We start from the raw sequence: 24,948 nt of genomic DNA, 5'->3' as shown, positions 1-24,948 counted from the left end.
TGTCTTTAAGAGGGTATAACTGCTTTGGTATGCTATGCTATTTTTATTATTATGTCAGTGGTATTTAATGGTCTTAAAATGACAATAATATTGTTTATTGCAATAATTACTGGTACGATATAGTGACAGTCGTATATGTCTGTATTCTATGTTCAACCCATTCATATTTTTATGTGCATGATCTCTGAAAGCATACAAATACAGATGGAACTGTTTATGGTACCATTAACATGCATGCCAATGTTAAGGACACATGGAAGTATGTGAACAGTGACAGTTAGAGAGGTTTAAAATAGACATGTTCATTTTTGTATGCCAAGAGAGTATAAAGAAGGAAGAGAAATGGTTGATTCAAATATTTTTTGCAGTTTTTTTTTTAGTAAAGTACAGAATCAGTACTGCTGTACACTCTACTCTGAGGTATTGTGTGTGTGTGTGTGTGTGTGCATGTAAGGCTGAGGTGTGTGAAGTGTGTTGAGGTAAAGCTTAAGGAGGAGCTGACAGAAGAGTGTGGGGTGGGGGGAGCAGTGCGGGAAAATAAACACTGTGTCTTCAGATTTAACCGCCCCTAACCACCCCCCACCCCGCCTCTCCCACCTAGGAAAAACACCCCCCTCCGCTGATCTGCCTGCGCTGATGGATGGACTGATTTATTTATCTATTTATCTGTTTGGCCAACAGGGGTCTTCAGTTTTCAAAAGAGGGCTGATGAGTTTCACAGCGCTCGGAGATGCCGGACCCCACGGACCTTCAGGGTCTCTCTCTTTCTTTCTCTTTCATTCTTCATTTTCTGTCTCTCATTTTTTTTTCCAATTACTCACACTTATTTTTTCATTCTCTTTTTACTTATGCTACTTCTGTTCTTTTTTCAGTTTTCTGTCTCCCTCAGACTATTTTATCTATTTTGTTTATTTCCCCTTTTCTCTCTCTTGTGCAAACTTCTTCCTTCTCTATCTTCCCCTCTATCCCATTTCAATTCCACACAGTTCCCCTTTCTTTTTTCTTTCTTTCTCTTACACTCCCCCTTTTCTATTTATATTTTCCCTCTCATTCTTTATTTCTCTTTCTCTCATCTCTCTGTCCTCAAACACTCTCTCTTCCCCCTCATGTCTCTTCTCTCTCACTCATCTGCTCTGTTATTCAGTTCTCCTCACACCTCCTCCGCTCCTCTGTTTGTTTGCCTTGTCCCATCAGCCTCTCTCCCCCTTAACCCCCAATAAATCCAAATAACTCAGTCTTAGAACCACATCACCCCCACCCCCAAATCCAAACTGCCCTGGAATCCAGGTTTGCCCCCTGAGTGACTGGTGAAGGGTTAACACAGCAGTGTGGAAAGATACTGATCAAATTCAGTATCTAGTTTTAACTTTATCTACTGACTGTCTGCTCTGGGTTTAGGTTGATGATGTTTTACTGTAGATTTCTCTTCTCAGTCTGGAGCTGCAGTGGTTTAACTTCCAGACAGAGATAAGCACAGAGTCTAACACACTTCAGCTCCAGTGCAGGGAGACGCTGGATGGAGTAAGAAGCGTTTTTAATACTTTATCTCTGACTCTCAGCAGTATTAGTGCTCAGTGCTTCTACTAGAGGGTCAGGCTTCTCTTTTTACTGCATAATAGGTCTACAAGTGTGTAAGCAGGTTATGCTATCATAACCACACTGTCCATCTAAAAACCCCCAGCTGCAGTTTACATTACAAAAAGCTTTCATGACAAACGAACAGAAATTGTTCAACAAGTTTTTAAACATATTCATCCCTGATGACTTGTATAAAAGGTTGCCACAGTATGAGATTTTCACAGTATAACTGCCTTAAAATGTTTTTAAGGCAGTTATACTGTGTAGTTTTACATCATCAAGTTCCATAATTCTTTATCTTGTTGTTGTTCTTAATTATATTATTAGTAGTAGTAAAAGAAGTATTATTTAATGACCCTTTTATTTCTCACTGTATTCTTTCCCTTCCACTCCCTCTTTTCAGTTTTGACCTTTACATTTCTCACTTATATCGCTTAAGTAATTTATTGCAGTTATTATTTCATTATTACTCATTTTGTTTGGTTAAAGGAAAGATATGCTAATAAACTATTTACCAAAACATTTTTGTTAAACAAAGAGTTAAACATGAAAGAGCTAATTAATGTAAGTTCATGAAAAATGTCTCTCTTTCGAGAATAAATAAATAAGAAAGCTGTATGTGAGGTAAACCTCTGTTTAACTATTTTATTTGCACCAAATTATTATTTTCATTATATATCAATATGCTGATTATTACCTATATACTGTATAATAATAACACTAACAACAGCACTAAGTCTGACATCCTAGGGGTCAACCTAACACAAACAGAACATTTCTTCCCATTTTGGGAGACATAGGCAAGGGCGATACGTTAAGTGTTGAGCACAAACAAAGCCACATTACTACCATTTAGTTTATTAGTTATTTTATGTGTCAAATCAATAGAAAAGAAAGACCAAAGGCACTTTTTTGTGCAGTCTTTCGGATCTCTGAGCAAATTTCTCTTGCAGCAAATAATTTGAAGGCTACCTACACAGGGACTTCATAACACAAACATACTCACAGAATAATGCTCTTAAGCAGTGCTTCATAAATTATTGAACACGTATGCATGTATTATGAAGTCTCTACCATTGCTATTAGAACAACATTTCTGATATTTTTAAGTATATTTATTCATATTTTAACAATGTTATTTTTTAATATAATGTAAAACAAATAAGAATGTTCTATATACTGTGTCAGAATTTAATGATCAGTAGGAATGCTAAATGCAATAATATCTTTTTACACTGACTCACACTAAAATTCTCCTACTGCAGTTGTAATCTTGGAGTTTCAACAGTTATACTTTGCAAGTACCTTTCAATAAACATGTACCCAGACACAACACTCTGCTGTGGATATAATTTAGTGTTTCTGTAAACGCTTAGAATACGGTCTCGAACCCTCTGAGAAAGCTAATATGTAGTAATAAGCAGTACAATCAAACAAAAGAGGAGCGCCCACTTCCCCCCACCCTGCCATGCCCCGCCCGCACCTCCGTACCTTTACAGGCTTTTCTGTGGGAAATGGGTTTGGACAGATCTCTATAGTAGCCCTCTTTGCAGTAATGGCAGTGGCGTCCCGCAGTGTTGTGGCGGCAGTTGAGGCAGACTCCTCCGCTCTTCCTCCCTGACAGCTTGTAGAGCTCCATGTTAAAGCGGCAGCGGCGGGCGTGCAAGTTACAGTTACAGGCTGCAGAAAAAGAAAGCAAGAGAGAGAGAGGCACTGTTAAACATGGTGTATGCAGTATCGGTGTGTGCAGTATCAACATGTGCAGATACAATAAAATAAAAAAGGCCTGTAACATATGGAAAAGCAGTCAAGTATTTTTCAGCACCTTCAGGAACTACTTAAAGATGCTGAGAAAACTATTCCATATGACTCGACCTCATGAAGCCACTAAGAAAATACCAAAAGTGTGCAAATCTGTGATTAAAGCTAAATGTGGCCACTTCTACGTTAAAATCAAAGGTATTTAACATATTCTTTTGTTTAAAACCTAATTCTGCTCAATTCTGTTCATGCACAGCTTTAATTTCTTCAATATTAAATTAACAATGTAAAAAAATCATACAAAGACATATATATGTATATATGTGTTGTTTTCTTTTTTTAAGTGTGCATACATTTAAACAGGGCTTGTATACTGTTTTCTGTACAGACTAAAGTAAATGTTAGTAACTTTTACAGAATGCATACTGTACATTTAATCCAAATAACTACAAAATACTGTAATAGACTGCAGTATTTTTATCACAGCAAATACTAGACTTGTTTAAATATCATTTCTTTTCAAATTACAAACTAGGACTGTCACAATAATTACATATTATAGTATATCAGCAATAAACAGCAATTTTAATTAGATTTGATTTGATTTTTAAAAGATATGGGCCTGTCACGATAATATATTGCATTTAATGTTCACTTTAAAGACTGTGGTTTCAGTTTTGTTCATATTTATTTGTTTTTTGGAATAACAATAATAAAAATATTATATAAAAATATTATTTTATAAAAAAAATAAAAACTGTAATGTCAGTCTTAATGTCAGAATATTCTTAACAATTAAAAGGTTATTACAGTTAAAAAACGAAGAAATGATCATTAAACCAGTGGCATAAAATGGTCTCAAAATGAAAATAATATTGTTTTTTTAATAGGTATTTATGGGACAATATACTGTCCACACAAAAATGGCTTTCATAACAGCCCTACCACAACAAATAAAATAATAAAACACTGTACAGTAAAGACATTGTTTTTTTCTCACAAATGTTTTGTATAATTCTCAAAAATGTAAAACGGGTTGTAAATAAATGTTATTTGTTGTTTCAATTTGTAAACCTTTTAAAAATCATAAAATTTAATATTTTAGCATGAAAAGAACCATAAAATCTGGCAAGAGTAAAAGAAGTGCCAAACTTTCCCAAAGCTAGCTAGGTGAGCTAGTGCACCAACACACGCTAGCCTGCTAGCGATACAGCTAGGCACACACTCAAACGCTAATATGTAGCTAATAACATTACTCTTACACAAAACTGACTAGCTACATAATTAACTAAATGTTACAAGATAACAAACTCTATTAAGATTTAACCTGGGTTATTTTGGTAATGATATTCTTACTAGCTAGTTTCTCTCTCCCATTACAGTTAGCTTTAGCAATGTATCTAGCAGAGAATTACCTCAGAACAGCAGCAATGACCCAATTTTGGCAAGTTGAGTCTACACAAATAAACTGAAGGAAAGAAGGCTTTCAACACTACTTCTCGTGCTTGTTATCAGTTATTACATCTTCACAGACTCAAACTTTACCATTTAAAAGATACACACTGAAAAAAGCTAGCTTAACATTAGCAAGCTGAGGTAACTGACCACTAGCGTATGTCTGCTAAGCTAAAACTCTGGCTGTCTTTCTCTGTTAATTTCTCTGCTACATCTGCTAATAATTTTACGTTATGTAGCTTTATATCTATATACATTTATTTAGGATATAAAAAGGACAATTTCTCTCATGCTTGTAAAAATTATAACTGAAAATAATGGAAAATGTACCACTAAAACAGTAACCACTCTAAATAGGGATGGGCAATATTGCAATATTGTAAAAAAAAAAATATATATATATATATATATATATATATATATATATAATAATAAAAACAATAATAATTAAAAAATACTCCTACTAATAATAATACATTTTACATAATACAGTTTTCATGCATCTTCTCCGCCAACAGTCTTACACACTGCTTTTGGATAACTTTATGCCACTGCTGCTGCAAGAATTCGAGCAGTTCAGCTTGGTTTAATGGATAACAATTGAATCTTTTTGATTATTATTTTTTTAATACACGAACAGTAAGAAGGGCTGAGGGATCTAATCCTGCTGGAGCTCAGGATGGGTTTTCCAGCACTGAGAGCCGGAGCTGTTAATGAGGCTGAGGAGCTGCAGAGGAACTAACCTGTCTGCTCCAGATCTCACACTGATCCACTCACACCCTCCGGCTATACATATCAGTAATACCACACACTCATCACTAACACCTCTGATACACACACTAACGAGACCACATCTGTGTCTCCAGCACATGCATGCATACACACACACACATACACACACATACACTAGTAATCGATAACTAATAATAACATACTAAAATAACAATATTAGAATTTTTAATAACAAAGAATTAAAAAAATAATAATATTAAGAACAAAGGTCTAATAACTTTAATATTTAGATTGACGTTTAAATAATGTTACTATTTTGAATTAGGAATGACATTCAAATACCAACCTTTTCGGAATGAAGTTCTTATACCATTAATACTCAAAATACTGTATTAATATTCAACATGAATGTCTAATTAAATTAATATCCAGAATGAATGTCTAAAAAAATGTATATCCAGAATAAATAACATCCTTTGTAGATAATAACAGACCCACACACACACACACAATGTTCCCGCATGCTTTCTGTGTGTGTGTGTGTGTGTGTGTGTGTGTCAGTGTATCACTGTATCTACTCTGTGATGATATGTGTGTGATTGTATTGTTGGGAAGAGAATGACACACACTGTTTGAAGTGTATGAAAAGTTCAGAGTTATGGGGGCTCTTCCAGACCACAGAAATGCCGTGTGCACACACACAATCACACACACACACACACATAATCACTCAGCAGGACTGAAAGCCCTCATCATGAAAAAGGGTTAAACAAGCTGTTCTCACATACATCCACTTAGGAGATATTACAGACACAGTGTGTGTCCGTCTATGTGTGTGTGTGTGTGTGAGACAGAGAGAGAGATAAGAGGGGGAGGCTTAAGGAAAAACTGACCCAGATGAGTTTTGTCTTTCTCGCCTCTTTAGTTTTGTCTGCCAGCTATGTACAGTGTGTGTGTGTGTGTGTGTGTGTGTGTGCGTGAGTGTGTGTGTGTGTGTGTGTGTGCATGACAGTATTGAATGAAGACTAATTGGTGGGTTGTGCTGTTGGCATACAGTGTGTTATACAGTGTGTCCTGGTGTTGTGTGAATAGATCACTCATATAAAATAATATAAAAATTTTAAACATATATATTTTTCTGACACTAAAGAGAGAAACAAATAAATTAAGGTTTAGCATTGTCTTTGCAATATGTGCAATAGTTAAAAGCGTGTTTTTTCTTACTGTTCTCATTTTACATATTCAGAATATAATTTTATATTTTACAATATATATTGTTACATACAGAAGCTTCCATATAGTTAATACATATGTGCATATGTGTATGTATGAGAGAGAGAGAGTGTGTTATCAGTTCTCTATCTTAGGGCAGCTCCTGTCACTGATAAAGATAAAGAAATGTTAAATGTTGCAGTTTAGCTGAAGTTAGGAATAATAAACACTCCACACAGCTTAAAGCTACAATTCACTTAGTCATCACATGACCACCCTGCCCCCTCCCATGTATGCTTCATCACCTGTGACGTGTCTGACTCTATTCATTTAATACTTTTAAGTTTCATTCTCAATCCTTCTCACTCCTTATTTTTTGGGGAATATTTTTTTGCCTTACAACACCCTGCTGCATGTATTTTTACACCACTTTAATGATTCAAACTTTTAGACCTGAAATCTTCTCAAAACTTCTAAAAAAAACTTCTCAAAAACACAAGCAGTGTATTTATCAGGCCTGTCAGAGTAATATTTTTTTTTTATGGAGGTTATATCATCCCAGAAATTATTGCAGTAAACCATATTATTGTAATTTTAACACCAAAAAATACAACTGATATAATGATAACAGAATAACATTGCAAAACAATTATATCCTTTTATAGACAACAAAGTTTATTTTATCATAGAATGGGAAATAAACTGTAGTGTACTTTTTTCTTTACCTACTGCAGTCGATAATGTGTGTATGGAGTCAAAGTTATTGAAGCATCGGTCATTGCAGGACTGGCTTAAATACTGTTCACTGTTTTATATGTGAAAAAAACATACAAATATACAAAATAGACAATACCATGATTACCCAGTTTTATTGAGGTCATGTCCATTTAGTGTACAATAAGTCGATAACGCAATTATCTTGACAGGCCTAGTACTATTCATGATCATTTGGTGTAAAAACGTTTTGTAAGGGAGCTTTTAGAGATGCAGATGTTTATGTCTGGTTGTATTTATCACCGCTGGGAAGAATTCTGACTTCTATGTATATTTTTACAGAACAAAGCATTTCACACCAAACCACAAACGACTTGTTTATATCTTAACTGTTCAGTTTTGCAGAGAATTTAGAAAAGTAAGAGCAGTTTAATTGATGAAGCATGCCTGGAATGGATGATTGATTGTAGGGGGTGTAAACTGGTAAAATCAGATCTTGAGCAGGACTTGAACCTGGAATGTTGCAGTCTGAGTGAATTAATTGCTGGTTTACCCTGCGTCTCCGAGCTCTGGCCTTCTGCCACGCCAACACGATGTTGAGACACTGCTTGGAGACAGTTGCGGCGCTGTGTTTATGACGGCGAGTGTGTTAAGAGTGTGTCGGGACCACACGGATGCTGAGTGATTCACACACTAAGGAATGCCGGCTTTCAGAAATAAATCATCGCTCTGGATAAATTGCTGTTTTTCACAAAACAATCAACATCTCACTTTTACAATCCCATAATAACAGCAGAAGGGGGGCTTTTGTCGGCCCTGTCTGAGATCACCCGCCGCTCTCCTGCTCCTCTACACACTTCACGTCCGTCATCTCCTGGATGCAGTGCTGATATTGTTCCAAATTTCATAACAGCAGCTATAATTGCATCCTGTTTCCACTGTTTGTTTTCAGGTTTTCGGCATTTATTGGCGCAATGTAAAGTCTTTGTTCATCTGTCTCTCTCACTCTCTCTTTCTTTCTCTTTTTCTCTGACTGTGCTGTGTTTGTTGTTGCGGACAGTGCCAGAGTGAAATTGCTTTGGGAAAGCCCGAATACCATGGGAAGGAACGCTCCTAATGACACATTTAAATGCTTTGGTCCTGACCTGTTTAAAGGAGCTATGAGGTAGGTGTTTCTAAGTGACCATTGAAGATGTGTCAAATAAAGTTTCCAGTGAGTGGAAGCACAAGATAGTTGTTTCTAATAAAGTGGTCAGTTTCAAAGATGAAACCTACCATGTCTCAAAAGTTATGTTTTGTTTAAGAGTGAAGCTTAATTAAGAGAATAAACTACTTTATAGAATGATTTTTGTTTCTGTCTGAGAATTTTCAGACAGACGGTGAGTGTTCCTCATTTTTCGTCACTGTGATAAGTGTGTGTTTCCTCCTGGCAGGAGAACAGAGGCTGAGAGCAGAGTGGGACACAGACGCTGGTCATGGGATTGTGTTCTGGCTCTTTTATCTGATCGGTGTCGTCCCAGTGTTCACCTGGGCTCTGTTACTGTTTCAGGCCTGTTTGTAAACAGCGCTGGGTTCTGTTTGGCTGTTTGTGAATTGGTGCATGTTCTTGTTCTCTGATCTGGTCTTTTAGTCTTTCAGAGACCTTTTCCTGCTTAAACTCTTAAAGCTACAGTAACAGTGGCTGTGTAGTTTCAATTCTTTCCACATCTGTATGTATCTGCGTCACTAGTTTTTATGTATTTAATATCATCTTACTACACATACCAATGCAATCAATAGTTCATATTTGTATCATATTCAGTATTAACTATTATTATTGAATTATTCAGTGCCCAGCTTGAATTTGTTCATTGTTCATTAATACTTATACAATTACTACTATGAACTGCCCAGCATTCAGTATTCTGTATCTATTAAGAATGATTTAGTATCTACAATTAATTATTCTATATCTATTATGAATTGTTCAGTATCTATTATGAATGATTTAGTATCTACTATAATTGTTCTGTATCCATTATGAATTTTTCAATATGTACTATGAATTATTTAGTATCTACTATGCATTATTCTGTATCAATTAGGAATTATACAGTATCCTATCTCAATCATACAGTAAGTACTTACTGACTTATTTAGTGTCCATTATGAACAGTTCAGTATATACTATGAATTATTCAGTGTCCATTATGAACAGTTCAGTATATACTATGAATTATTCAGTGTCCATTATGAACAGTTCAGTATATACTATGAATTATTCAGTGTCCAATGTAACCTGTTTAGTATCTACTATAAATTATACTGTGTCCACTAGGAATTTTTGCGTATTCCATAATCATTACAGTATTTACTTTGGAGTAAAAAAGGGAAAAGTGTTAGCCACTGGCTCTATAATTAAATAACACTTTATAAAGCCCTTTAGTAATAATGTGTTATTGTTTATTTATTTATATGTGTGTAATAGCTGTTTATATTTGCAGCAATGAGTTGCCATGCTCTACTTTCAATTGGGTAGGAGTTTAATAAATGAAGCTAAATGAATATCTAAACTAATATGTTTGATTATTAGTGAGAATTGTGATATTGGTTTTAAGCAAAATAAAATATCAAGACATTTATTTAATTATTAATCTTGCAAAAATCGGACACATTTGAATTTTTCTTCAATTACCAAATGGAAACAACTTTTACCAAAAAGTTTCTAGCTCAATTAAGACACAAAAATATTGTGAGTAGACAAGCAACACACACAGAAACACACACACATATACACTGATCACAGTTCATACCGAACTCTACAGTACATCAGTTGGACGATCAAATCTAAACATCTTCTGATCATGAACCCAGTCAGACTGATGTTTGAACTGTGAGCTCAGACAGGATGCACATACAGGTGTAGTATAAACACACCTTCAGGGATGCGGACTCGTCTTGCTGGTGGTCAATTAAAGAAATCAGTGAGCTGAGCACCACTGTGAGCACTGTGATTCTAAAATACAGAGCTTTCTACACAGTTCCACACATGTACATAGAGCACCGCACCCTGTGTCCTGCTGCTTGGAGGGGGCGTGACCTCCAAAACAACCCCCCACCCGAAAGAAACTAAAGAACGGAGAAAGAGGGAGTCAGGAAGGAGCGACAGACTGAGGCTTTGATCAGGCCGAGGATGTCGGCCAGGGAACAGAGATCAGTTTCACCTTCTCACTGAAGGACACACCACCAAAAAATCACGTTATTTGTCCAAAAGTATTAAGACACCTGCAACATTCAGCCCCTCCAACATTCCTTCTGAAGTAAAGTGTATTTAGCTGAGAGTTTATTTCCCTTTAATTTACCCTTTATAGCCTCTACTCTTCAAAACAGGCTTTAGATTAGATGGATTTGACTGTATTCAGAGCAAGTGAGTGATGTGAGGTACAGATGTTGGATGGCTAGCTAGCTCCAATTCACCCTATTGGTATTAAATGGTGATACTCTACATTACACCAGAGAACCACACAGATCCACAGACCACAGCTGCACACACAACAATTACAATGTCACAATTAGCTCTTTAATCCATGCTATAGAAGATCCACTTTCAAATTAGGAAATAAAGACTCAGGTTTGTAGGAGAAAATAATGTAAAGGCAACAAAGACATTATAGGAAAGTCTGTTCACTATGCAGCCATCTTTCAAACACACAGACCAGCCACCTAATTCTTTAAATAGGAACAGACGGAAATACTGAAAACTGATGGTACAGAAACATATTTAACATCGCAGACTAAATCTGCTAAAATAACATTTGGCTATACTAATGCATAACAATATGATTTCTCAGCATGTTATGGCAATTGCGCTTGCACAGGTCTCCTCATCACAGGGATATTTTCCCTGACCCTCCCCCACTCCCTGCACAACCAGCAAGCTGATTGGCTGTTTCTGCTAAAGTGCTCCCATTCATATTTCAAACGATGTGTGGTCTTCCTCACTTATAGCGTCTCTGGTTTACATCGAGTGTAAAGGTTCTTTCCACTTACAGTTACCTCTCTTACAAACAAGTTTCATTAAATAATTGAATGTGAGAAATGATTCTTCTAGCTCAGAGCTCAAAGACAAGCTTTATATCTCTACAAAACAAACTCAGCAATGGTGTCGGTGACCTTGGACCTAGTTGTAAGATGAGACTGGTGACAAACTAAATCCAATGTTTGTTAGCAGTGGCGTAGACAGATTGTTCAAAAGGCAGGGGTGAAAAAAAAGCTTTAGTTACTGAGTAGTGCTAATGCTGCTCTAGCAGTGCTAGCCGGGGTTAGCAGCAGGCTACAGGCCGATAATACTCACCTCTTAACGGCAAAAAAGGTATCGCTTAGTGCGGTTAGAGGCTAATGCCAATACTAAACTGAAACTTCTGTATAACGCTGTACTTCAGCGGAGTAGCTTTTTGCTGCTCCTTACAACCTGACTGGTAGAATTCATACATAACACGCACTGGATCATAAGGTGCAGTGTGCACTGAAGTTTTTAGGAAAATTAAAGGATGTTAAGTGTGCCTTAGGGTGCGAAAAAATAAAGTAATTGAAAATGTATACCGTGTTTTTGAAAATAGATACAGTATCACAACAAATACATTTTTCTGCAAATAACCTCGTACTCTGTGGAAGTCTTCCTTTATCTCTAACTGATTTGCTCATGTGGTTTCTGAAATTCTGAAAAGATTTATGGTTGAATTAGAGCTTTAATGAGGGTCTGAGCTGAGTGTGAGGGTTAAGAAGGTGCATCTGAAGAACTGGCTTTCTCTGAAACTCGGCCTCGCCTCATATTTTTCCTCCCAGCATGCTCTGGGTTTGGTTTCCATTCAGACAAACACCTGTAACACACTCACACAAGCCTAACTCAAACAGGCTAATGGCTAATTGGAGACAAATGTGAGCCTGTCAAACACAACGTCACCAAGACTGTATCCACACACACACACACACACAGTTACATTCAGTACTAAAATGTACATATAACACAACAATAACATTACAAATTACATTCATACTGAGCTCAGTTTTAGAATAAAAAAACTAAAATTAATAAATAATATGTTCAAGTATAACTACAAAAATTATTTAAAAAACTGCAATAAATTTCATAAAAGTAAAGTGATCAATTACTTATAAACAAATAAATTGTTAAAAGGCACAAATTGTGCAATTCATTTACTGAACCACACATAAAGCGTGATCAACATCAAACAATGCAATTAGGATGTATGACCATAAAAAACAAGGGGTGGAGAATCATTAATCACTACTGACTACACAAAAATATGCCTCAATGCAACGTCTCACTCCGGCCTGCTCTCAAGAAGGATAAAGCCAAAATCTGCTGCATGATTAAATCTTACATATTTTATAATATTAAACTATGACAATTGTTTGATAACCTTAAAATATTACATTTATTTGATTTGATGTATAAAGAGATACAATAATAACTGATTATATAATGATATATTTTCTTATTGTATCAACAACATACTTTTATAAAGCGTATCAAGGATATCCTTATCATTATCCTTATCATAAATACAGAACATTTTGAATAATATCAATGTATATAAACAACATCTATTTAAAATAAAATGTAAATACTATTGTTTTTAAGGATCTGACTGTATTGATGACATTTTACTGTGATGTTGTGTATCAGGATAAGTATTGTGTATGGTGAATATGGTAGATTATTATTATTATACAGCTCTGGAAAAAAAATAAGAGACTAGTTAAAAATTAAGCTTCTTTGATTTGACCAAATTGAAAACCTCTGGAATATAATCAAGAGGAAGATAATTGATCATAGTCCATCAAACCAAGCTGAACTGCTTGAATTTTTGCACCAGGAGTGGCATAAATTTTATTCAAAAGTAGTGTGTAAGACTGGTGGAAAACATGACAAGATGCATGAAAACTGTGATTAAAAATCAGGATTATCCACCAAATACTGCTTTCTGAACTCTTTCTGAAACTTTACGAATATGAACTTGTTTTCTTTGCATTATTTGAGGTCTGAAAGCTCTTTAAATGACAATATTTTTATTTGGAATTTGGGAGAAATGTTGTCTGTAGTTTATAGAATAAAACAACAACGTTCATTTTACTCAAACATATACCTATAAATAGCAAAATCAGAGAAACTGATTTAGAAAGTGAGTGTGAGAGAAAGGAAAAGAAAGAGAGAATACAAAATTCTCTACTAAAGAAGAGAAGAAACATCCAGCTTTAAATCGGGGCAGTTCTGCACAAGTAACAAACCACAGATCAGTAACAGAGGGGTCAGATTTCAGTTTACCAAAATAAAAAACATTAGGAAAAAAGAGGTATGCTGGTTTTGCCATACAATTAAAAAATAATGACATAATTTCCTACCTAATTACACAGTGAATTAATAAATCAGCCCTTGTGCTCCCTCTCTCTCACTGACTCTTGCTGGTGGGTGAGGAGTGAAGCTCTGGAGGTTAATCTGCTTTTCCTCCTGCAGGGTTTTATAAGCAGAGCAACAAAGCAGAGGTAATGGCCTCCAATTTCCCACATTAGCGCCTCTTTAATGACCATTAGGGGTGGTCAACTACCCGATCACACACACCCAACCCCCACACCCTATTACCTCCCCCAGAAATACCCCCACTCTGAGGTGGCGGGGGGGAGGTGATTGTTCGTGCAGTACCGGGCTAATTGGTGCGCTTAGTAAAAGTGTGTATTCAGCTATGATGTCACAGACTTTCAAACACACAATGTGTAAAAAAAAAGGGCCTCTTAGCATGGAAGGTGTCAGAAAGTGTGGTTTTACAACTCACTCTGCACTCTAAGAAGCAGATAAAGGGCAATAATTGAATAATTTTTTTTTTAATAAATTAACAAATACAGTTGCTGGAAACTTCTTAATTATTAATGAAAGTCAATTTAATAAGAGCATTTCTATTGGTCCATTCAACATAAAATTCTGATTCAATAAAAAAAAAACAATTGTATTACATCAGATTTTTGCATGACAAAAAAATAATACTCAAAAAATAAATACTTAGTACTCTAAATTCTTAATATTCAATGATATCTGAAATCCTACAACACAAACAGTAACTGGATACATTTTAAGATACCAAAAAAATAATGTATACATTTTGATGATATGTATCTGTTTCACTCTAAAGATTTAAGATAGAAACACTTTTTAAGCATTTAATCAGAATCCTGTAGATAAAAATGTGTTTAACACACACTTGATGTGACAGACCCTCAGACTAAATGAAGCGTCTGTGGCTTATGATTACACCCCTAAACCTCTATATACACATTATCTCATCAAATTAGTCGCCGAAGTTGTGCGTTCTACATCTCTGACAGACTGATGAGTGTGTGATGAGTGGAGGGCGTGTCATAGCCCTCGGGCTCAGGAACGTCTTCAGGACTCATCATGTTTCTCTGCTGCAGTGTTTACGTTTCTGCTAGACATCTAGAGATGACTGTCAGATCACAATTTCAAGCAGACACGTCAAAACTTACATAACCTTCCTCCTCCTCAGAACCAAGCTTCTATTCAACTTACATTTACATTAATACATTCTTGCATTGTAGGTACCGATCAATTAATTATATATACAGAAGTTATAGTATTATATATAGAATTTATAGTAGATACTGAATGAGTCAAAGTAACTTAAACTTTCTTATAAAGTTATTATACTAAAATTGCAAATTTATTTAACAAATGGTATCAATTGCTACATGAAAAAAATGAGATACAAAAGTATTTGTTTGTTTGATTACAGTTCAGAAGCAAATCTAAAATAAGTATTTGAGGACACTGAATGTTGTCGACTGAACCAAGAAGAGTAAATAGCAAATAATAACTTGCTTTAACAGGCTACATCATGGAGGCCCGGCAGTTAATCATTATATATTTGTCAGGTGGGAGGCAGGAAGGAGACGCAGAGTGAGGACATAGTTGCGAGTATTTATTGAAAATAGACAATAAACAAACAAACAAGGAACCAAAACTAAAGAAAAATGGAGTACATGAGGACTCGAGTATCACATAACCTGACTGACGTTAGACGTACAACCACAGACGAGGAACACAGGAACAAGGAGAACCATTTTTACACACAGAAAAGGACAGGAAATGGGAAGCACCTGGGCCCAGGTAACAAGGGGGCAGAGCTACAACGAATAGGTGAGCAGCAGGGGCGGAGACACGGGTTAAACACAGGGCATGTGCAGAGGAGGGTAAATAAACACAGGGACAGACCAGAAAGACGCAAAACCGGACGAGAATGTGACAAAATGAACTACAAGTTACCTAAGGTAGCCTGGGGAGAATGACTATACACTGACGGTTAGAGTAACTGACTAACGGACCTAGTTTGCAAATAGATTGTGCCATGAGCCAATGGAAAGGCATCCAAAACAGAACTTACACTCAGACTCAATTATTTTAAGTTCATTTAAATAAAAAATAAAAACATTTTAATGTATAAAGTGACCACAAATGTTCATCTAACATAAAGTAGTTTAGTAATGCTTGGGAGTTTCCAGTTTTACATACTGAAGAATTTCACAGCTGATTCTGATTAAAGAACTCAATTGCTGTTATAGTGAAGCATACAGTGTGTTACAAAGCTGATAGGAAAGTCCAGGCTGGCTGTAAAAGTGCTGGAATGACTTAGTGCTGAAGGATCCATTTCCACCCAATCCGGATCTGGGGATTATTTGCATGGTTATATTTTTTCCTCAGTGTTCCTGAGGACTGCAGGTCCGTCACTGGGTTCTCTACTGTTATCTTAGGCAGCGTTCTCTCTCTGGCCCGTTAAAACACAGCCGTCACCTGCTGAGGTATTTGCAGAAGAGAACTCGGCCCTGAATAATTCTGGCAGGGTGTGTGAATCGCTTACGGGAAATGACCGCTGGGGTACAGTGTTCAGTCCAGTAAATCCAAACTGGCCCAGCATGGAGATAGAGGGAGTTTGGGGATCATTTGCGGTTCTTATTGAGCTTTAGAAGCCTAGATTTTTTTCTGCAAATTCTGTCCAGTGCCCGTAACCATCTGTTTTATAACCCAAACAGATCATAAGGTTCATTAAAACAACACCGCTTTCAGAATATTATATAAACACACTAATATGGACAGACAGCAGGATAGCATTTGCTTTGTTATGCAGTGTTATTTAGCATTTTACAAATTACACACTAGGCCTTTCACAGTAACAATTTTTGTTTGGACAATATATTGTCTAAAAACTATGATAAACAATATTATTGCCATTTTATTATTGATTATATTATGCCAGCAAAATAAGGATAATGTAAAAGTCTACACAGTAAATCCACCAGTGTTAAATCAATATTATTAGTGTTAAATTAACACTGAGAGTGTAAAATTTAACACAAACAGTGCTGATTTATCACAAATTTACTGTGTAGTAATAATGCAATTATATCCTTTTAATCCAAAAGAGTCTATAGTAATGTTTGTGTCATAGACCTTTTAAAATAAATTTAAGATTCCTTACACACTTTCTCAGTCATTTTTACTAATGAAGTCCCTAAGTAACATACATTAAACATCCTTAGAGCCTCACAGGACAGTGTGTGAATCTGTGTTTATTAATCTAACATTCTTTACAGAATGCCGAAGAGCTGGGTTTGTGCTGGAGATAAAACTAGCTCCTTTAAAAAGTGTATTACTTGCTTCTACAGCTCTGTTTCAGCCATTTAACTCTTCACAGTCATTAATGTTACATCAGGATTTTAACCTTAAAATATTTACAGTCATTTGCCCACAATAAAAATAAAATAAATAAGCTGCTCACTAAATTTACCAGATTTAAACCTAAACCTAATATAAATATTTTTAAAAAGATCTGGCTACTTATAATAAAAACATATATAATAAATAAAATATAAATAAATAAAAATATATATATATATTTTATATATACTACAAATAATTCGGTCACAATAATGTAATTGATAAATAATCATTTCTATTTTGAGTATACGATTGATTAATTATTCATATTTTAGACAGATATGTAGATTGGGACGGTTGTAACAGAGAAGTTACAATATCTAAATCCATTTTACAACCTGTACATATTTAATAAAACTATTAAACACATTGTTTTTTAATAGTTGACACAGTGAAGTTTATAATATAGCAAACTGGCTATTCCAGTGTAAATGATTTTTGATTTATTGGGAAAAAAACTAAAAGTGTTACAATGTAGTCAATTAGAGAAACTATATCTACTCCTTTAGTTTTAGCCATGGAAGCTTATGTGCTTCAAATTAGCATGTGCTAACAACAACACTGCTACAAACTGCTGTCAGCACTTCTTTATTACTCAGTTTATGTTATTAATAAGCCTATTGAGTCATACAGTGTTAGAAGGCATGTAAGCAAATTCATTACAGATTACTTCACATCTCCATGCGGTTTGAGGAGAGTTAACTATGTGATGATTTAGCACAGGCTAACACACTCCTATTCAGAGTGGCTCCCTTGACAGGTTTAAAACACGATCTGAGCTCCCCTCAGTTGACAACAACAAAACAAATCATAACACAATACTGCAGCCCCTTCGTCCGCACACTGTGACCCACCAGTAGGTCGTGACCCACAGTTTGAACACCACTGCTATAAGGGATGGGTGGTCACACTAATTGGGGGTAAGGGGGGAAACTGGTTGAATCTGATTTATTGTCTTTTCTTCCCTCTGCTCAGTAGTAGAGGTGTTTCTGTGGTGGCTGCTGGTCATTAGTGTGTAACCTGCTGAATTTTCTGACCTTGCTGGACTTCAACTGGTCTCCACCCTGCTTTAGTGCTCCACTTCACTGCTGCTGACTTTACTGTTCAATTTATGGAGCGTGTAAATTACTTCAGTCTTCAGACTTTGGGGTGAGGAAGGGGACGCTGAGGACAGCAGCAGGCTGGACGGTGAGTACACTGCTCACTTGCAGCACTCAGGCTCCTTTTACTTGGTTTTAGATGTGTACAATGTTCTGACCCCAGCCTTCAGCAAAGTGAAATAATGTCTGCAGTAAAAGCAATGTAGCTTAAGTAGCTCACACAAACAACCAGAGAAGAAGAACTTGTTTGTGGATGCCGGAGAAAAGATATGTAAAAGACTATGGTTTTAAGGGAATAGCATTAGCTGTTTGATTGCTGCTGATCCTCTTTTATTGTTCTAGACTTTTAAGTTGTGCTGTGTTGCTCCGTGGACACTTTCAAACATTGCGGTAACAAGGCCTGGCTCTCAGAGCAACCTGTATCCCCTTAGCTATCAAAGCCTGGAGGTGATGAGCTGCTCTTCAGTATCAACAACATCTTCACAATCAAGTGGCTGTTGCATTTTACTAATATTATGTAACACTTTTGAAGTTTGAAATTGGCCAATTGTACAGCTCTGTTTCAATTAGCTGGATTTTTTTTTCTAGAAGAGGCAAGACAGTTTTTTCATATTAATTTGTTTAATTTACTTAACTATGCCAACATAGTAAACAGAGTTTAACATTTAAGACAATTTTACCTAAAGAACTATAGAAATACAGAAAACCTTTAGTTTTGATATTTTGGTGATCTACAGTAAAGCTGTACAGGAGCTGAACCAACATAACAACATCACCTTAAACGCAGAAAAGAGAAATTAGGAGATGAATGATCATCACTACACTACACTACACTGACCTCACATAAAGAAAAATGTTGGTATGACATAAATATATTATACTGTTATGTCTCACAACCAAATATAAATGCATAGTGTTTTAACCGCCAAAATAAGTGTTACTTCATTATAATTTCTTGTAATTATATGTATTTGCAAACTTCCACAAACAAGGTAGGATCTGGTATAGCCATGCCTGCAACTAATTTTATTGGCCACTGACAGCTTAGAGCTTGAGAGGGTGATGAATTGACATGCCTTATGTTTGGGCAGTGTAATCTTGATTAAATCTCACAGCTCTTTCATTGGCACCATCTATTTGCATACTGGGTGTGCCCCCCTCCCCTTCACTGACCATCAGTGTGTAGTTTTTCCCCAGACTACCTACCCTTGTGTGTTGTTTTGTAATTTATATCATATTGTGCTTGCCTGGCCTCGGTGCTAAAGGCTGTATAATCAAATTACTACTTACTCTGATGTTGAGTGTGGCATTAGGTTGGCTGAATGAAACAGCATCCACTTTTGCACACATATAGGATCATACCATCAGCAATTTTGAAGATGGTGTAATGCTGTGAGTAAACACATTACTGTTAAGTAATTTGATTTGTGTAGGTGAACATTTCTACTTTAAGTGAGCTGAACCAGATTTAATTGTGTTTCCTCACAGTTATAAGATTTTTTCATGTTGAGAAAAAAATTCAGTTACCAGTCAGTTAAAAGCATAGACTGTATATAGCTGGACAGAGCATCATCTCTTAAAAGTGAAGCCACCTCAGGTCGGGCGCCCCCTGCTGTTCGGCTGCAGAAAGCTGTGTAACTCCACCCATCCCCATAGGTTTCAATGGCAAAACAGAAAACTTTCAATCACGTTTTTTTCTAATATACTGTAATTCTACCTCCATTATTTAAATGTAACAGCTAGTGTAACCTCTGCTTATATTGTCAAATTTTTATATCCCCACAGAATTCGGTTTTTAAAACGTTATTCGGCTCTATTCAAAAAAGGTGTGGTTATGGTAAAAGGGCTGCTTATGGGCGGGACCAATAACAGACCGTCAGCTCCGCTCCGCCCCGCTCTGCAGTCTGTGACCGCGAGGCAGCCCTCAGGGGCGGGGTTATTTAAATGAGTAGGAGCTCTCCACAGCCTTTCTCCCTCCTCTGGTCTCTTCTGCGCAGACTCTGGTCTCCGAATCGCCAAAATGGAGGAAGATTTTGGCTTCATTTTCATTGAATGAATTTGAACGGCGACACGGCGTCCATCTTTATATACAGTCTATGGTTAAAAGCAGAACTGGTGATAAAGTAATATCTTCTCTCACTGATGTTTTGAAGAAGAATAACAGTATTCTGCACTGTCAGATAAGAATTTCAACTGACCTCAGACTTGTCCTGCTAAAAAAACACTCTCAGGCCTTTGGGTGGGTCGTGCCACAGTCCTTCATCCCACAGTAAGTTAAAAATGTGCCTCAAGCAGTAAATCTGAACCCCAGGTCAATATTGGCTTGTCTTTTATTGTTGACCCAAAGTCATTTCAACCGAAGTTTAGGGGCGGTTTCACACCAGCACTATTTGGTCTGGTTTAAACAGACCCTGGTTCATTTGTACTCTTGGTGCAGTTTGTTTCGGCAGGTGTGAAAACAGTTAACACACTTGGGTTTGGACAAAAACCACTGTACCAAGACCCGTGAGAGGAGGTCACTCTACAGTGTTTGTGTGTGGTAAGAATGTGATCTGACCCAACTGTCAAATATACATCCCAGGTTTGAGCTAAACAGCTGTTCAGGTGCAGCAATAATCTCATATATATTACTCAGATGATTACAACCGCTATGAAGAAGCTGCTTCACGCTAAGCTGTTTTCACACAACAATAGTTTCTGCGTTCAGTATTAAATCAAATTGGTTTGGAACACAGAATCTTCTTGCTATATTTACTTTCTAGCTCACATGCCAGACAACTCTGACCAATCAGAGAAGAATGGGGGCTTGCATGGTTTGTATTGGTGGGTATTTTGGTGCGTTTAGGTTTGCACCTTTGTGAAACCAAACCAAAACGAGGGGGAAATCGTTTCAAGTAAACAAACCTCATCAACTGATCCAGGCGAGGTAAATGAACTACAAGTGTGAAAACTGCGTTAATACACCCTGTACTCACTTTATCAGAAACCCTGTCCTTACTTTAAATACAGAGTGTGTTTTAGTCAACCTCCAACTTTTCAATAATGGCCAGTTTCTGACCACAGAACTGTTCTTGGATGGACAGCAGACCCACAAATGCGGTCTATTAAAGCTACTGCTGTGAGGTCAGGGACTATAGATCCACCTCCTTAGGGTAGGTGTTTCTAATAAAATGCCCAGGCAGTGTATGTTCTGGGTCTAAAGTAAGAGGTATTTACTTTAGTGTGATGTGGGATTGGGAGCTTATGAAAGATTTGCCCTAAAGTCCAATGCTGCCATCCAAACTGCAGGAATACCACAACTGGATGGCTTTTCCTGAAAGTATTGCTCAAGTATGCTGAGCAGTGGTGAATTGTGGGAAATTGCAGGGTGACATTAGCCAGAGTGCATGCAATTACTTTGTTTGGGGAAACCATATGACCCAAAAATAACAACACAGAGAGTTTAAAGTTGAATAGAATTCAGCAGTAGGATTGTTTGCCTGAGACCATGATGAATCCTGAGTATTGTTGCTGTATGAATTCCATAACCACATCCACCACAGTGCCCGTTACCCCACTCACCAACCCCTGCCCGCCAACCCACCCTCAACACTCCTCTGCATTTTTCATTTTTGAAAACCCAGGAGGATACCAACCACTACATACCGCCATTTTCAGACTGATGAGATTAAAGCAATAGTTTGGGAGAAAATGTTTTTCCAAATCCAGATTTTCCCCACTGACCCAAATTCAGCTGATAAGCAAAGAGATGTTTAGTGACAAAGATGATTATTCAGTCTTAAACTGGAGTTTGTTTCTAATAAAGGGTCAATAAGTACAAACTCAAGGTAGGTATTTCTAATAAAGTGGTCAGTGAAGGAAATTCAATGTAGGTGTTTTTGTTAAGTGGCCAGTGAATAGAAGCTCAAGGGAGGGGTTTCTAATAAAGTGATCAGTGGTTGAAATGTCAAGGGAGGCGTTTCTAATAAAGTGTCCAGTGAGTAAAATTTAAATATGGTGTTTTTAATAAAGTGGTCAATGAGGGAAGTTTAAGGTAGATGTTGCTAAAAAATTGACCAGTGAGTGGAACTTAAGGTAGGGGTTCTAATAAAGTAACCAGTAAAGAAACTCAACAGGAACAACATGAAAAATGATGAATGAGTAAATTACATGTTACACTTTAATAAAGAAAGAGGGATTTGAGAAAGCCTGATCTGTGTATAGAGGAGAGTCTCCCTGACCCTGACTGCAACAAAATCACCTGCAGAGAGTCATTATCAAACCTAAATTGGGCCTTCTGGACCACAAGCGGCTTTCACAAGCTCCATCGCAGACTGTACAACAGCACAGCGCTCTGAGGGACCATGGCACGGGCCACTGAACTGAGACTCGGTTTAATGTCGTTAGAAGGTAATTATGGCCTGACAGGAGATAATGAGAGTTTAATGTCCCTCAGGGCCACCCGTAGGGAGGATGGCCTTGAAAAGAAGGTTAAACGCTGTGCAGAAACACTGAAGATCATATTTACACACTGTATTAATATAGAGTTGTTTTTGAGAACAGGTATAGACAGTAAAAATCTAGCTGCATTCTTACAACACATTCACATCTGCACAACAGTGCAACAGTCTCCAAAACAGCTCTGATGCCATGGTGCATAGACTGCACAAGACTCCACAAGCATCAATGAGCTTTGGGTGCACATGACCTTGTCGCCAAGCAGAGCACTTTCAGTAGATATGAACCACTGCATATTGGGAACACCCCACAAGACCTGTCGATGTTTTGGAGATGTTCTCTCTGAGCTGTCTAGTCATCATAGTTTGTTTTTACACTTGCAGCCTAATATATCCACACCTTGACAGGTGCCATCGGAATCAGATCATCAATGATGTTCACTCCAGCTGAGTGGTCTAATGTGGCTGTAAAAAAAAAACCCTATTTACAAACCATGAAATCTAATTTCAGCTCGAAATCAATTTCAGGTGGTGATGTTATGCAGAGAGAGAGATAGAGAAAGAGAGAGAGATCAGTGTTCTCCTTCACTACTGTTTCTCTAGCCCAAACAAAGCTATGGGTCAAAGTTCATCTCTCCAGATACGCCCTATCAGCCCCCTGTCGTAGATAAAGCTGCACGAGGTGAGATAATCCCACTTCAAAGCCCAAACCCGAGGAAACACCGTCAAATACACGCCGCCGATGATGGTTTATTACATTCCCGAACAGGATAAGAGGCCTCAGCTCACAAATAAAACACTCCATAATGACCATACTGACCATTTAACACAGTTCGCCGAGGCCTGGCCCTTTTCTCCCTGTTATTAAAAGTGTTACATTTCATTACGGCACAATTTGCAAACGCATTAGACACACTCTCCACAGGATGTCGATCTGCGCTAAGCTAATCACAGCATATCTGCTGCTTTATTTGTCCTGAGCGAACGGTTCACGGCCCAAAGGACCCCTGCTAATAAAGCCCTAATAAAACTGTAATAAAGCACTGTGTAATTTCCGAGCCGCTCTCTCCGCTCCCGGTCGTTAAGCTAAACACCAGCCGGGCCGTCCTCCTCCCGCCGATTGTTATTGAAGCCCCGAGCCCGCTGTGTTTCCCACCCATCGCTATGGAAAGCAGATACTGTATCTCCGCTGGCCCGGCCCGTGGAAACAGAACTCGCTCTGGTGGATAAACATACGACTGCTTGAAAGAGGCGGGGCTCCAACTCCTGTATGACGTTCCTCTGATTTCCTTTTAGACCACCACATTCCATAACACCTTCTCTTCAGGATAGTTACAGACTCATACAGTAAACAATATACATTCTATACATTTACTTTTTTTCCAAGATGGTTTTTAATTCAAATATTGTGTTGCTGTCCAATAATGTTACTTTCAGAAACATCTTATGGATGGAAAAAGCTGCATAAAGCTGCATAAAGTTATCCAAAAGCAGTGTGTAAGACTGGTGGAAGAGAACATGCCAAGATGCATGAGAACTGTGATCAAAAACCAGTGTTATTATACCAAATACTGATTTCTGAACTCTTAAAACTTTATGAATATTAACTTGTTTTTTTGCATTGTTTGAGATCTGAAAGCTCTGCATCAATTACACAAGAAGGTATATAACAAGTTTGTAAGTGTGTGTTTGTGTGTGTTTGTGTAGTGGTTTGGGGGTGCAGGTTGACCTCCTCTCTTGGTATAGATGTTTTAAGTGGGGTCAGCTCTGGCTAATAGAGCTGACCTAAAGGTTTCCCTTTAATAACGTTAATTTCCCCACAGACTGAGCAGTGTTTTATTAATCATAAACCAATTACCGCTCCCCAGCTAATAACCGCCGCTGGAGCTAATCCAGAACTTCACTGTACGCGGCGAGTGCAGGAGGAACTCAGACAGGTTTAAACTTCAGGAGTCAGTCCTGTATGAACTCAGACTAAAGCAGGCCCGGCGCTGCAGCAGATGGAGTCGGGTTCTTCTACTTTATTGTGATAGAGTGGCTGAATTGAGTGAAGTGTGTTGGTGTGACTCCTGCACGCACCCACACAGCTCCAAACCACTGAGCTGAAACACCGCAGCTGAGGCAGTTCAAGCTCCAGTAAATGAAGACAAATTGGCTTTAAATGAGGCACGAAGCT

General features: G+C 37.3%; 1 protein-coding gene and 1 long non-coding RNA gene across 3 annotated transcripts in view; one reads left to right on the top strand and one right to left on the bottom strand.

The window, feature by feature from the left end:
* Positions 1-9,220, top strand: part of LOC125802252 (uncharacterized) — a 302,998-nt gene extending 293,778 nt beyond the window's left edge. The window contains exons 2-3 of the long non-coding RNA XR_007439278.1: positions 8,513-8,617; positions 8,886-9,220. This is a non-coding gene — a long non-coding RNA (uncharacterized LOC125802252). The remainder of the gene's footprint in view (positions 1-8,512; positions 8,618-8,885) is intronic.
* ntn1a (netrin 1a) overlaps positions 1-24,948 on the bottom strand; it is a 70,534-nt gene that overhangs the window by 30,516 nt on the left and 15,070 nt on the right. For both annotated transcript variants that reach the window (XM_022675202.2, XM_007257186.4), the window contains exon 2: positions 3,070-3,258. In XM_022675202.2, coding sequence (XP_022530923.1) covers positions 3,070-3,258 — 189 coding nt within the window. The remainder of the gene's footprint in view (positions 1-3,069; positions 3,259-24,948) is intronic.

Source organism: Astyanax mexicanus, chromosome 5 (assembly GCF_023375975.1).
Source record: "Astyanax mexicanus isolate ESR-SI-001 chromosome 5, AstMex3_surface, whole genome shotgun sequence".
NCBI classification, from domain to species: Eukaryota; Metazoa; Chordata; class Actinopteri; order Characiformes; family Acestrorhamphidae; genus Astyanax; species Astyanax mexicanus.
The sequence above is the reverse complement of the archived record's forward strand: the minus strand, read 5'-3'. Positions and strand labels throughout refer to the sequence as shown.